This window comes from Linepithema humile, chromosome 7 (genome assembly GCF_040581485.1).
Source record: "Linepithema humile isolate Giens D197 chromosome 7, Lhum_UNIL_v1.0, whole genome shotgun sequence".
NCBI lineage: Eukaryota > Metazoa > Arthropoda > Insecta > Hymenoptera > Formicidae > Linepithema > Linepithema humile.
In genome coordinates this window covers 7073507-7088484 of record NC_090134.1, presented here as the reverse complement: position 1 = coordinate 7088484, position 14978 = coordinate 7073507, and the positions used below count along the sequence as shown (strand labels likewise).

Below are 14978 nucleotides of genomic sequence, written 5' to 3'. Positions count from 1 at the left end.
AAGTTACAAGACACTAGACAATAAACCTTCACATTTCAGTGTTGTTCTTTTCATTCGAGCAGTAACTTCCGTTTTCGACGACTCGCAAGTCGGTTAGCAACTTCCGCTGTGGAACTGTTTCTTTTCACCTGCAACGCGGTATCATGGCGGTAGGCAAGAATAAAGGACTTTCGAAAGGAGGCAAAAAGGGAGTGAAGAAGAAGATGTAAGTGAAACATATTGCATTTTAAGCACAGCTAATTTTTTCTCATTCGTGAAAAATTTTTCACCGACTTATCGTTTCGCGTGATGTCTTTGGTTATGTTGGATATATGCAGATCAACGCGAGTGGCATGTACTGTCAATAATTTGTATTAGAATGTATCATTTTTGTCAATTGTAATATAATCGTAGTAATATGATTATTAATTGTATTTTAAATGTTTCCTAAATATTAGCGAGATGCGTTCAATACGTGTCAGCTGGCGCATGCAATACTTGATCACGCGGGTTTAACCTAACTTTCATTTTGCCGTCGTGCATATATTATTATATGTGCATGCTTTCTTATTTAATTATTATTATTTCAGTGTCGATCCCTTCACTCGCAAAGACTGGTACGATGTTAAAGCACCGTCTATGTTTGCCAATCGGCAGGTTGGGAAAACTCTGGTCAATAGGACTCAAGGAACAAGTGAGAATCTTTTTCTTTAAACTTTCATCTAATACGTGTAATAGCTGATTGCTTTTTACTAATTTCTAATTAGTTATTTTTCTCTTTTGCTTATCGATATATAAATATATATAAATATTATAAAATAGTATTTATTTGGCAGAGATCGCTTCTGAGGGATTAAAGTTCAGAGTGTTTGAGGTGTCTCTGGCTGACTTGCAAAGCGATCAGGATGCAGAGAGATCGTTCCGGAAATTTAGACTGATTGCCGAAGATGTCCAAGGCCGAAATGTATTGACCAACTTCCATGGAATGGATTTAACAACAGATAAACTTCGTTCTATGGTGAAAAAGTGGCAAACACTCATCGAAGCTAATGTCGATGTGAAAACTACAGATGGTTATTTGCTCAGAGTGTTTTGCATTGGTTTTACGAATAAGGATCAGCTGAGTACAAGAAAGACGTGTTATGCCCAACATGCGCAGGTTTGTAGTCAGTTAACTTTATTATACATTTTATACGCAATTTTCATTGTTCACCTTAATCTTTTAATTGATTAAGGTAGAAGATATTGCGTATATTAATGCACTGGCTTACCACACTACTTATATATAAGTGAGTAGTGATATTGAAACGTGCTACAAAGAAAATTATAATATATTTTATGTATAAATTGAATAAACAAGCAATTTATATTTATAACAAATATTTATAAAAATTGCTATTCAAAGAATTTTTTTACGCCAAGGAACATTTTGGATTTATTTGACTTAAATATGCATTTATCTAATATTAAACTTTTATCTGTCTTGCTATTTTGTTTTTTTTATTATCTTTTTGTTTTATTATTTTTTCCTATTTTATAATACACGATTCAATTTAGGTCAAGAAAATTAGAGCAAAGATGGTTGAAACAATTCAAGATGATGTTACGAAAACCGACTTGAAAGGTGTGGTTAGCAAATTGCTTCCAGATGCCACGGCTAAAGACATCGAGAAGGCATCACAGGGCATTTATCCTCTCCACGACGTTTACATTCGAAAGGTGAGTAATAATGCTAAATATATAAATGATTATTAGTGTGAAAATTAGTGATTATTTTTTTTATTAATAAATATTTCTCACTTTATTAGGTAAAAGTATTGAAGAAGCCACGCTTTGAGCTCAGCAAATTGTTAGAGCTGCACGGTGATGGAGGTGGTAATAAGAGCGAGGAAACTGGTGAAAGTGGATCAAAGGTCGACAGGCCGGAGGGTTACGAACCACCAGTACAAGAATCCGTATAAAGATGATCGTATGATCTTTCGTAAAATAAAAATCATATTTGATTCTTTAAATAATTGTTTATTCTATCTTACCCATGCTGAATGAATGTATGCGAGTATGTTATCCTTGATTTATGCTCCAAAATACTTGAAGAACGTTTAGATAACAAAAATATTTTTCCATGAATATATACAATGCACAATCATGTTTTTTAAACGTCAACAATGCTTGTGTTTAGAAACTTACCCAACTGCTTGATAACCATCATTTGTGAGTAATCCATATCTATCGGCCAGATCACTGTCCGAAAACTGATCGCTCAACCGTTGTGTTTTTCACACATAACATAACCAATATGTCAAATGCATATCAGTATGCATGTAGTATAATGTACTGTGTCATTATCGGTTCTTATCGGTGCGAAACACACATAAGTCAGACTGTATACAACGAATATGATAAAAAGAAGTGATAACAGTATGAAATAGTAGAATTGATATTGCGAATACACCCGGCAACGATATCACAAATCTCTGATTGCCAAATTGAACAGTATAAGTCATGTATGGGCGTGAAGATGAGTGGTGTAAAACATAAAATATGGTTTGTACGACATTTTCACTAATAAAATAGAATATGTGCTGTCATAAAATACAACTTTTCGCATTGTTTATTATTTTTCAATTTATCATATGCGTTAATAATATCTGTGTGACACGTTTTGCAGCATGGTTTCGGATTTTTTTTACCCGAACATGGGCGGTGTCGAGGAACATATTTTTAATTTATCCCAATGTCTGTTGGAGCATGGGCACAAAGTGGTGATATTAACACATTCCTATGGAGATAGAGTAGGGATACGGTACATGACAAATGGTTTGAAAGTATGTTTCATTTTTATTCCATTAGATATCAGAATATTGTCATTTAATGATTTCTTCTTACGTTTTGCTTTATTTAAGGTATATTATATCCCTGTCAAGGTTTTCTACAATCAGTGCATTCTTCCAACGATGATATGCTCTCTTCCTCTCATTAGATATATTTTTATAAGAGAAGAGATACAGATAATACATGGCCATTCTGCATTTTCTGCTTTAGCACATGAGGGAATGTTAATTGGTAGATTAATGGGACTGAAAGTAAGTTGAAATTACGCTAGCAGTAGTTTAAATAACAAGAGATAATCTGTTTAATTTCTGCTTAATTTTATTGTATTTGTAGACTGTCTTCACGGATCATTCTCTCTTTGGTTTTGCGGATGCATCTGCTATCCTGACAAACAAATTTCTCGAGATATCATTGGTTGATTGTGATCATTGCATATGCGTATCTCACACTGGAAAGGAGAATACAGTGCTGCGAGCCAAAGTACAAAAGGAGAAGGTGTCGGTTATTCCAAATGCCGTTGATACAATGTTGTTTACACCTGATATCAATAAACGGAGCAACGATTATAGTAAGTTGAAAATCTGAAGCTTGAATTAGAAATATATCATTCTACACATTATTCAATGTAACTTTTTGTTTCAGTTACTATAGTAATAGTGTCGCGATTGGTGTATAGAAAAGGCGTTGATCTTCTAGCCCATATAATTCCTGAGATCTGTTCGCGTCATAAAAATGTAAAGTTTTTAATCGGCGGAGACGGTCCAAAGAGATGGCTCATAGAAGAAGTGCGGGAGAGGAATCTGCTGCAGCACAGAGTCACCTTGCTGGGCAGTCTGGAACACTCTCAAGTCAGACACATTCTGAACAAGGGTCACATCTTCCTGAATACGAGCCTGACGGAAGCTTACTGCATGGCTATTGTAGAAGCAGCTTCTTGCGGGTAAAATGCAACATTGTGCATTTCACTTTCCCTCGTCGTTACATTTATAAAATCTGAAAAATTATTCACTCAGATCTTTTCAAAATTGTCAAATAACGTTAAATGTAATATATATTGTCTTACAGGTTGCAGGTAGTGTCGACGAAAGTCGGAGGAATTCCGGAAGTTTTACCGCCAGATTTGATTTACCTCGTAGAACCCACCATACCTGCGTTAATTGAAGGTCTGGAAATGGCTATAGCGGATTACAAAAAGGGCAATAACAGGCCTTTCGAGATGCACAGGAGGATAAGCTTGTTTTATAACTGGTTCAACATCACCAAACGTACGGAAATAGTGTATAATTTAGTGAAGCGTGAAGCCAAAAGAAATCTGGGACAACGATTAGCGAATCAGATAAAAAGCGACGTATTGGCCTACTTACTCGTAGTGTCATTATGCTACATAATTCTGCAAATCCTCGAATTCCTCGTCCCTAGAAAGGTAAATAAAATGTTCGAGATTAGAGAAATTTGTAATATATGTATTTTGCTAATTTATTTATTTTCTTACTTTTGTCTGTTTTCTTATATATATAGTTTTTCAAATTGCCTGCTGTTAGTATACACGCATGCTAAATACGCCAAAGAATTTATATTTATAAATAAATCAATAAATTTTCAGTACATTGATATCGCGCGGGACTATAGCGAAATTCACGTTATGCCATCCAGCGGGAAAGGAAAAGAAGATTAACTGTCGTCACGGAAGCCTGAAAAACTTGTCAATGTGTTCAAGTATTTTATTTTACACTTCGGAAACATTCCACAGAGCTCTTTCCATAGAGATCTTTTCTGTAAAAGATATTGTACGATATTATGGGTGATTATATCCCCGCGTAAGAACAATTGTTGCATTTAACGATAAATTTTTAAAGAAATGAATATATACGTATAAATGTTGTACAGATAACCCAAAGTACAAAGTGTCATAATGCTTGTACGTAAAATTACAACTGACACGAATGTTTATAACAATTTTCATTTATTATATCGTCCTGCTTTCGTGATTCGCATCACTTCGAAATAAATAACAGCGCGTGCGATGCTTCGACATCTGGCGTTGAACATCAGACTGTGAAAATAATGTAATTTTTGTCCAATAAATGATTTTTATTATGATACATGACATCGTATGAATCAATGCATAACATGTATAACAATTCGTAATGATATTCAACCGCAATGCCGCTTATCCCGCACACATGTTGTAGCACATATGCTTAAGAATATCGCGCCATTTGGCATTTACAAAATATCGTCGTATGTATTACGAATCGGTCGTGCTTATGTTTAAAGCAATCCGCGCTAAATTTTTTTTAAGCAGTTATTTGTAGCAATATGTGGAGTAGAAAGGTTGATTCGTGTTCCACCGTGAAGTATGCCTTATCAGTATCTCCCAAGTGTTTTTTTTTTTTTTTTTTTATAAGAATCGATAAAATAACTTCCTTTCTCTTCGTGACTATCACAAATCTGCCGTACTTTCATCCATAACAATTATCATCTACATACAGAGCATATAAGTGAAATATCTTAACTTACGGAAAAGAAATTAAGTAGAATAACATACTGACTTCAATTTTAACTGAACATTTTATATCGCTATATGATAGCGTTTTTTTTTTCTTTTAATTTTTTTATTTAAATCATATTATCTCAATTTTAAACAAATTCGTAAAACAATAAGATAGTCAAATTGAAAATATAATAATATTTATTTCCTTATGTTGTACGCGTTGGATACAATAATAGAATATTGATACAATATCAATTATTCGTTCTTTAGTTATCGCTTCAATCTGTTGTGTAATTATCACTGCATACTCTGTACATTAATATCTATTTATACATAAATCTTTCATGTAAGGGTCTGTGATCTCCTCTTATCATCTATCTATAAAAGAAGATCAATGAACCTTTGTTAACAACCATTATAATATTACGAGTGGTCAGATCTGTCACAACATTCCATGTTTATCCGACGTCCTATCTGTCAACGCATATTAGTCCAATCAAGAAAACGAAATAGCTGTTCTTAAAAGTGCTTTAAAAAAAAATATTTAAGGATCTGTATTATTATGACATTCGTAGAATTATATCGCGTAAAACTTTACAAAAGATACCATTGGATTGACTATGTGTGTACACAAGAAAGCTATGCAGTCACACATAAGTGATTAGAATTTTATGTATGCCGATAATGTCTCGTGGAAGTGACACACATTACAAACATTACTTTAATTTCTACTGAACCGAAAAGTTTCTAATAACGAATGCTATGCTGAGTCATTAGTTTTTTTTTTCCGTAATATTTCAGGAAAGTATGTCGAATCATTGTCTCTTACCACTCACTTGTTTCTAGCGTGATGATAGTCTGTTATTAATCTCGTACTCTCTCCGTATACACAACTCATTCAGAATCCTATTCAGATTTATTACTATGTGCTCAATACGTTGCTTAGAGTATTGTTACTGCAAGTAATATGACGACGAAGAAGTATTAAAAAGTGGAGGAAGATTTTTTTCGTGCTTTTAAAATGCACTTCACATTATTTGCAAAATTTATTACAAGTAATATAAAGCAAATCTTTCCTTCTCTCTCTCTCTCCCCCCCCCCCCCCATCACTCTCTCTCACTCTCTTTCCTTGTCACGTATTGCAGCGAAAATCCATAGGATTTAGTAAGGACAAATATTCTGACGCACCGTGTATTCAATACCGTATTTGACGCAGAGACGATGATTTTCGCGATTCCGTGCAATATTCTAATAGTACATTTTTTTTTTTTTTTTTTTTTTTTTTTTCGTTGAACACCTTTACATACACATATTGCTATTGACTGCCACGTTTCTGCATACACATTTATTATCAGTTTTGGCGTATCTCTGTTTTCTTTTTTTTTTTGTTTTAAATGTCGATGACGATGAAATGTTATAAAAGTTTCCAACCTTAAATGTCACGTACATAGGAAAAAGTAAGTTTTTTTTTTCTTGCGAAATATTCTTTGAGTAATATGTACAATGGAGCTTTGTTTGTGTTAATGTACGAAAATAACGCCACGCTCAATCGATTCTAAATAAGGACTGCCATTGACTAATCTTCAAAGGATTTTCAAGGGATGAGGCTTTCTCTTTTGTATGTTAAGTGATAAAAAGTCTTCACATGTTTCGCGAGATCCAAGTGGAGTTTCTCAACATTCATGTATAGTAAATAAATAATAAGCCATTTAATGATTCGAGCGTCGCATTATTTCCGCGAGGTAAATCGATAAAACAGCTCACACGCCTTCACCGTAATCGCGATCGCCTACATTAATGCGGTCGGGAGCTGCAGTTACGCTGAAACCGAGGATCCTGTTGTCAACTTTGAACATCTTTCCCTTCTTTGGTTTCTTAGATTTTCCCTGAACAGAAAATGCGAGATTAACATTGCGCACACTTGCACACTTTGAGAGATATTAATGACATTAATGCTTCGATATTAATTAAGTAAACTTAATTCATTTGCTAATTAAATAAATAATATATATTAAGAATAATAATAAGATAAATGTCCAAATTTTCGAAATTATGTTTGCGTACAACAAAATTCAGAATTGTTGCATAATATTTAGTTCGATTATAATTAATACAACGAATTGATATAAGATAATGAGATTATATTAAGTAAGACAATTTAGACTGATTTTTAACGAATTTACTAAGAGCAAGTGATACTTTATAACATTGAAAAGTAGCAGTTTTAGAACTAATTTTTTCTTTTTTAATTTATAATCACAAATTGTATTTTCAGTAACGATAAACTCTCAACGTTTGAATACTGGGACATTTATAAATTTAATATTAAGATAGTGAATCTAACGTCAACGATCGGTATACCTTCACTTCTTGAAACTCCGCCGGTGCATTTGGATTAACAGCCGGTGCGGGCTTGCAGAGATCGTCCGCCTGCGCCTGGGGACGTTGCGCCGATCGCCATTTGCTCCGCTTTTCCAGGAATTGTTTGGCGAAATCCGTGCTCTGCTTGGTGTCACCGAGGTAGACGCGAACGTACTCCTTCACCTCATACGCCGATTCGATGTCTCGCAAAAACCCAACGAATGTAGGAACTGCGAATGCATACGTGTGGGTACAAATAGTCGAGATTCGCACGAGGGTGCGACGTGCAACACTTACTGTCCACAGACGCCTGTATACCACTCAACGCTTTATTGCACCATTGCGTGAATTCGTCGGTCTTGGCAGTGTTCTGTTCAAATAATTTCTTCACTAATTCCTCCTCCCTCTTATTCTTGCTCTTGGACGCCTTGTTATTACTATTCTGCTGCTGCTGTTGCTGCTGCTGCTGCTGTTGTTGCTGCTGCTGCTGCTGAGTGGAAGTGGACTTGGTCGCAGCTGCAGTCTGCTTAGTCGGCTGCTTCGTAGTTGTGCTTGATCTAATGGGCGCGGGATCGTCCCAAAAGCCGGTGGTGCCGGTGTTGTTCGACCACGCCTGGCTGCTCGACGTGCTTGTGGCCCAACTCAAGCACTGCGACGCCGTGCCCCAAATCCCAGCGTTCTGCAGCATACTTGCGGATTCCTTCTGGTTGGTCTTTTCCTGCCGCTCTCTCTCCTGCCGCTAAAGTTTCCACTTCGTGTCACGAAATCTCGGGAGCGATATTTCGCTCGCGCATTCAAGATACAACTAGTAACAACTTTTACCTTTGCGATGCGCTCCTGCTCCTCCTGCTGAATCTGCGCGAGGCTCTTCACTTGGAGAGGCTTACTGGAAGCGATCGCTTTTTCCGCCCATTTAAATTGCAGCCGTTTCGAAGAGTCCATCACCGAAGCCTCCTGCGCCGCCTCCACTGCCTTCTGCTGCGCCGCCAGTTGTTGCTGCATTAATTGCTGCAGCCGCAGTTCTTCCTGCAAGAAAGAAAGAAACGTAGATACGCGTGTAGGCACGTGATAAAGTGCGCGAGTCGCTTACTGCTTTCTTCTCTCTCTCGAGTCTCTGAATCTCGGCGAGCGAAGCGGTATGCGTGGCGGGGGCCAGTGCGCGCGGAGTCTGAGCCCACGGAGCTTTATTTCTCTCTTGGAGCTTGCGCAACGCCTCGGCTTCTCTTCGCCGTTGTTCCGCGCGACGCGCCTGTTCCTCCGCTTCTACTTGCCTTCGCACCTCCGCCTCTTTTCTGTAAGTTGAATTTAATCACAAATCAAATTAAGCGTAATCACAATTGGAAATTTTATTTAAACGCGTGTAATTATTATTTTATTGATGTTTCGCACAATTCTTCGTAAGCATTACCTGAGTCTCTCTTCTTCCTGCTTTTTCTGCTCTTCCTCGAACTTTTTCTTCTTTTCTTCCTCCTTCTTTAATTTCTCCTCTTGCTTTTTAAGTTCATCCCGCTTTCTCTTCTCTTCTTCTTGCTTCTTCTTCAAATTCTCCTCCTCCTGCTTTCTCTTTTCCTCACGCTTCTTCTCCTCCTCCTTGCGTTTCTTCTCTTCTTTTTTCTTTTGCTCCTCCTCTTGCTTGCGTTTTTCCTCCTCTTTTCGTTTCTTTTCCTCCTCCTTTCTCTTTCTTTCCTCGTCTTTACGTTTCGCTTCTTCAGCTTGTCTAACTTGGGCTTCCTTTTGCTTTCTAATTGCGTTCTCCTCTTCCGCTTGACGTTGCAATTCCTCTTGCTTTCTTAATTCCTCCTTCTTCCTGTCCTCTTGTAACTTAAGATTCTGTTCTTCCTAAATAGAGGAAATAGTACATCGACTATTAATAATATCATACATCGATAATTTTTTCACAATTTTGTTCTGCGTAATTTCAAAGAGAAAAATTTCAACAAGAATCGCTTTACCAGTATTTGCTGCTCGGTTTTCATATCTTTAACATGCATGTCCCACAGAGAACTGGGCAATTGTCCAGGTGGCATCGCGGGAATTGGTCCAACCTGGAAGACAAAATAATTATAAATTATACAGACTACCGTGAAACACATTCTTCCACATCATCGCAACTCGCGTACATTTTGTGCACGTATATAATAGTTTGTACAACGTTCTAACCTGCGCTAACCAATTTTGCGCATTAAACTGAGGAGCCATTTGTGGCGGAGGTTGCGGCCACACAGTGTCCATGTGGGGCGCTTGCGGATGGCCGTTTGTGCTGACGTTAAGTTGACGCAGCAAGGACTTTATCGGATTGTCCTCCTGCGTCGGCGCGGGAGCCGGAGGAGCGATGTTCGGCTGTTGCACAGTGGGCAAGTTCTGTATACCGCCCATCTGTTGGATCAGCTGCTGTATAGGATCCACCGCAGCCGGATGAGCCGACGCGGTTGTGTGCGGATTCGCCGGCAGATGAGTCTCAGATTGCGCCTTCGCCTGTGCGACCATGCCGTTACATTTGAAGAATGACAGTGAAATTAAACATTTAAAAATAGTGAAGCCGATGTCGTTACCTGTTGCATCTGACTGAAAAGTTGCATGACAGTCGCGTTAGCCGTCTGAGATGGCAGATGAGGGACAAACGGATTCGTCGCTATCGGCACTTCCGGTATCTCCGGTATTCCGTCTTGCGCGACGTATTGTATCAGTTGGTTTTGCTCCACGGGACTCAGCGTCGCCCAGTGCTCCGACTGCGACAGTTTCGCTATCGCTGTCGTTCTCATTTGTCTGAGCAGCAGCTGATTCTGCAGCATGTGCATCTGCTGATATTGCAGTAACAATAGTGGATCCTCCATTCCCGCCTTCGGTAAAGCACCAGCGGTCAGTCCAGCCGGCACGTTGCTAGGAACAGGTGGAATCACCTGTTCTGATAACTACAGACAAAAAGATCCGATTTTATTGATGTGAGCACATCCGAGAGTGAATAAACAGTTGCATGCAATAACAGCATATAACTTTGCAAGCTTCCTTTTCTTTCGACTATCCTCTATGAACTTAAATATTATAGATTAGATAAATCTAACCTAAATTATAAATAAATAAATATTTTATTCTTTTATTGTTTTTTCTTAGAGTATTCAAACATCTATCTTCAAGCTGAACACTAAGGTATCTATGCTATATTGCATTCAAGTTCTAAATTAGTAAGATAATTTAATGTACATACTAAAGTACTGGATGTAGAAATGAATTTTTTCTGACTGATTTATTACCCTTATTGTCTCAAAGCCGTCAAGTTATGATTGCAACGGGATACAACTGTTCGAAAGATGATGCAAAACAATAGAGATTATTTCGAGTTAGTTTTGTTCTTTTTTTAGTAGAGAAAGAATTCATTCCGACATCTAATGAATAAATATGAAAGGAATGTATCGCAGTACCTTTAGCGGGGGTATTGGTGGACCAGGTGTGAAGGGCATTCTTCCGTACATTTTCATGAGATCACCGAGAGTAGCGTATCTTTCATCGCAGGTTCTTCTCACCAATAATCCTGCGGTGAAGTAACCAGCTTTGCACCATTCAGCCATTTCATTAGCTAAAAACGGTCCCTGAACTTCGCCCTGCGGATCACGGTAAAACCATTTTTCTTGATTACCCGTGGGAGGAACCGCGGTAGGTTGGTTACCAATTGCAGGCGGCGCACTGACGGGCGCCGACTTCTCTTTGTGATTTTCCTCGTCCGCCATTAATTTGGCCACCAGAGCGTCGGCCTCCTCCTTCATTCTGTCCAAGTCGTCCTCCGTTCTCTGCCTGACGCTAGCAGTGCCTGTATTGTGAATGGGCTTCGACTGCTCCAGAGGTCGAACGGTCGCGGTAGTTATTTGCGGTTCCACCTTCACCTCCGTCGGCGCACTCTCTTTTTTAATATGAGGACCGCTCGGCGGCTCGCTAGATTTCTCACCAGGCTTCACCTTATCTACATTCGCGGGTCCGACAGTCTTCTTTTGCAGCAGATCCGACGATGTCGTCAAGGTCTTCGTGGTAATACTCTCAGTCGATGGCGCGGTGGTCGGCTTAACGGGAGGCGAATTGGATCTCCTTTCTTTCCCTATGGAATTGTCCTTGTCCTCGAGTGGCTCCAAAGGTTTCGTGCGTTCCTTACTTAATGTACCGGTTGCTGTGTTATTCATATGGCGATTCAATGATTGAACAGAACCCGTTCCAATAGCCAACGGCTTGCTATTGGATTTCACTACGTTCGAAGCACTTCCTTCCGAAACGCGTCGAGTTCTGCCGTGTTGGGAAGCACCCGCCGTACCGTCCTCGTCATCATCCGAATACATTCCGCCGTGAAATGCGCCCGAAGAATCGAAACTGCCACCGCTTTCGCTCGGATTCTCCGTTGCCCTGAAAAGCGTCAAGTTTAAAATAGTAATAAGTAAAAAAAAAAAAGGAAATACGTAATGTAACAGAATTATCTAATGTACCATTCTGGTAGATTGTCATGGTTATCGTGATGATTCGATTCCCAAGTGCGAGCGGTACGAGGGGGCGGATGGTGACCAGAGTCGTGGGAAGGTCTGTGGTTTCCTCGATGTTCCCATCTTCCCGGTACGCTTCTACCCTCCTCCCCGTCGCCCTCCACATTTCGATCCAACCTGTCTCGATCCATACTGCCACTTTCGCGCCAACTATTTCTTCCTAAAATAAATATATCTCGTTACGTAAATATACACATCGTGAGATCTTTCAAGCGGAGTAATTCGCTTATTTACCCCACTTGCGCCAACCATCGTCGTCCTCTCCGCTACCGCGATGACGTCTCCAATTATTCTCCGCGAGCGAACTACCGCTAATTCCGCGACTAAGTTCCTTCCTAGGACTAGTCGACCCATTCCACTCTCCTGGCTCTGAAACGCCATTTCTTTCTGACCAGCCACGTTCGCTTTGAGATCTATCGAATGGCCTGTTTCTTCCCTGTAAATTTCAAAAATTTATAGTGTTAAAAAAAAAAATAAAATATGAGAGATTATATAAATTATACGTAAAAGACAAATATAACAAATATTTAGAAAAGATTATGCAATGTTATATAACATCATGTTCTAATAAAAAAAAAAAAGTATGAACTTTGCACCTGGAATGATTGGCCTTCGATTCGTATCCCATCGCCGGAATCGTCGAAACCAACTCCGCGTGAATAATGGGACGAATACATGCCCCCTCTTCCAGGTCTACCACGTCCTCCACGATCTACACTACTACCTCTACCACGACCACCGATGTTGGTTATCCCTCCATTCCACATACGCTGGAAAATACATATTCACATTAATGTTTATATCGCAAATATTTCTCTCAAAACAAACTTCTTTTAATTTCTTGTAGATTTAAAATAGCAATATATACAGATTCGTATTTGTCAAAATATTATATTTTACTTATACTTTTTTTTCAAATAATACTGATAAAAGCTGTGAAATGTTTAAAGTTCCTCAAAGTAAAACAAAACAAAAAAATGTTGGAAATAGCAAGAGTAATAAAAAAAATTAATTTTCTATTTATTTCTAATCAATATTTTTTTTCAACGTATATCATTTATATTTAAAAATAAATATTTAATATTAATAGGTACATTTCTTCTATATGGCACTTTAAAAAAATAATGTTACATAAAACATTTTGACTAATTATATCAGCCATTATTTTCAACCTAGGAAGTCTGATAAAATTAAAAACTAGTACAAGGCCTTTAGTGTGTCATATTTTTAGATTAATTCCAAATATAGAATGGAAAAAAAGCATTGAATAATAAAATAAAATATATCTTTTTGTTACATTATTGTTAAGAATAAATAAAACTCTCTCTGCCACTTTATACAATCAATAACAGTATAAACTATAAATTAAATGTATCACAAGATCAATACATTATATGCCTAATTGTTACCGTTTCATCCTCTGTCATCTGTACGAGAGCCAATGGAACTTGAGGTTTCTCCACATACAGTGCCTGAAAAGATACTAATGGTTCTGGAGGTTTAAAATTGCGATCAAACAGAGCCAACATTTCTTCCCGACCATATCTATGTTCTGCCAATTGATATCGAGGAGTACCCAAAGTTGTGGTTCCTCCTCCACCACCACCAGTATTGCAACTGTCTCCTGACAAGTTGCGCAACCTGTATACATATCAAATAATATTAAGACAATGACAAAAAATCTTAGATAATAAATATAACTAATAGAATGATTCATTATATTACATTATACATTATTATAAATAAAAAACTAACTTCTTACTAACAAAAATAATCACGTACCATTCTGGACCAAATTTCATAGAATCAGTCATGATGAACTATCTCCTGAAAGAAAAAGAATAATTCCAGTAGTTTGTAATAAAGCAATCATAAACATTCTACAAAAGTAAATGTTAAAAGGTATCTTAAAAAAATATTCAACACACAAAGATCTGTATGACATGATGCTTCAAAATGTTCCTTTTCATTGAATTTCCATTTTTCATTGGAAAACAAATATTTGCAAGATTAAGTGAAAACTGAAAGAACAGTAATGCAGTGTCTTTTGAAATATTACAGATAGATGGAAAAATTCGCATTCTGTTGTGAAAAAAGACTTGTCATCTGTTACATCCCCGTACAGATGTCTGATACAGCAACAAAAAGAAGTTACACAGTTATCTCGTGAATCATGGACATGTCAATGAGCCTGTACCTGTTGCTCAAGGAAATATCGTGTGACTGATGGTCGCGTGCATGAACTTGTACAAACGTGAGGAGACGTAAAACGTCAAGATTTGAGAATAACGAATTGCAGGATGGCATAACAGACAGCAGTGTGGAACTTATCAATTATACGCAATCTCGTAGGATTTTTCGATATTCTCAAACGACGAATAATTAAGAAAGGATCAAACGTGTCTCGGACACGTATCGCGTAACAGTATGCCTGTTATATTCACGACATGTTTCCAGATCACGAGCGGAGGCGATCTCCGTGAGCCAAGGTGGCAACATTAACCAAACTTTTTTTGCTGGCGAACATCGGGAAAAGTGTGCGCGCGCGGTCGAGCCTTGCAGTCGCGCGAAAATAATCATCCATCGCGTCTAGCACGGCCGCGGCTGAGAGCACTAACGGCGGCAGCATTCCTGAGAAATACCTTTACTGATCTTCGAAATTACTGAGGACAGCGATACAACACACCAATATGGCTGATGGTTTTTTTTAGAATGGAGCAATGGAGCGCATGCGAAAGTTCCGTCAGTGGTATACTTGGCGAACGTAAAAAGTCACCAGAAGCGGTCCATCT

At 38.1% G+C, this 14978-nt stretch overlaps 3 protein-coding genes across 4 annotated transcripts; 2 read left to right on the top strand and 1 right to left on the bottom strand.

Moving 5' to 3' along the window:
- The first annotated feature begins 47 nt into the window (after window positions 1-47).
- RpS3A (ribosomal protein S3A) lies at window positions 48-1994 on the top strand. The gene is made up of 5 exons (XM_012359515.2): window positions 48-205; window positions 570-673; window positions 816-1138; window positions 1537-1698; window positions 1788-1994. Exons 1-5 carry the CDS (start codon window positions 144-146, stop codon window positions 1938-1940), a joined length of 804 nt encoding a protein of 267 aa, XP_012214938.1. The 5' UTR covers window positions 48-143; the 3' UTR covers window positions 1941-1994.
- Window positions 1995-2144: 150 nt separating this feature from the next.
- Window positions 2145-4913, top strand: PIG-A (phosphatidylinositol glycan anchor biosynthesis class A). The gene is made up of 7 exons (XM_012359506.2): window positions 2145-2523; window positions 2648-2804; window positions 2883-3062; window positions 3145-3379; window positions 3454-3751; window positions 3877-4234; window positions 4415-4913. The coding sequence occupies exons 1-7, from the start codon at window positions 2486-2488 to the stop codon at window positions 4484-4486; spliced, it is 1338 nt and encodes a 445-aa protein (XP_012214929.1). The 5' UTR covers window positions 2145-2485; the 3' UTR covers window positions 4487-4913.
- A 1763-nt stretch (window positions 4914-6676) lies between these two features.
- Window positions 6677-14934, bottom strand: Gyf (GIGYF family protein Gyf). Of its 2 annotated transcripts, none has more exons than XM_067358764.1 (16): window positions 14829-14934; window positions 13969-14013; window positions 13596-13827; window positions 12783-12956; window positions 12421-12622; window positions 12133-12346; window positions 11086-12052; window positions 10219-10578; window positions 9827-10141; window positions 9619-9711; window positions 9075-9505; window positions 8757-8958; window positions 8489-8692; window positions 7964-8405; window positions 7667-7896; window positions 6677-7191 (listed from the first exon to the last, which is right to left on the bottom strand). In XM_067358764.1, exons 2-16 carry the CDS (start codon window positions 13998-14000, stop codon window positions 7066-7068), a joined length of 4224 nt encoding a protein of 1407 aa, XP_067214865.1. In that variant the 5' UTR covers window positions 14001-14013; window positions 14829-14934; the 3' UTR covers window positions 6677-7065. The 2 variants fall into 2 exon arrangements, with proteins under 2 accessions (XP_067214865.1, XP_067214866.1); XM_067358765.1 differs by lacking the exon at window positions 14829-14934 and adding an exon at window positions 14384-14660.
- Between the last annotated feature and the right edge of the window lie 44 nt (window positions 14935-14978).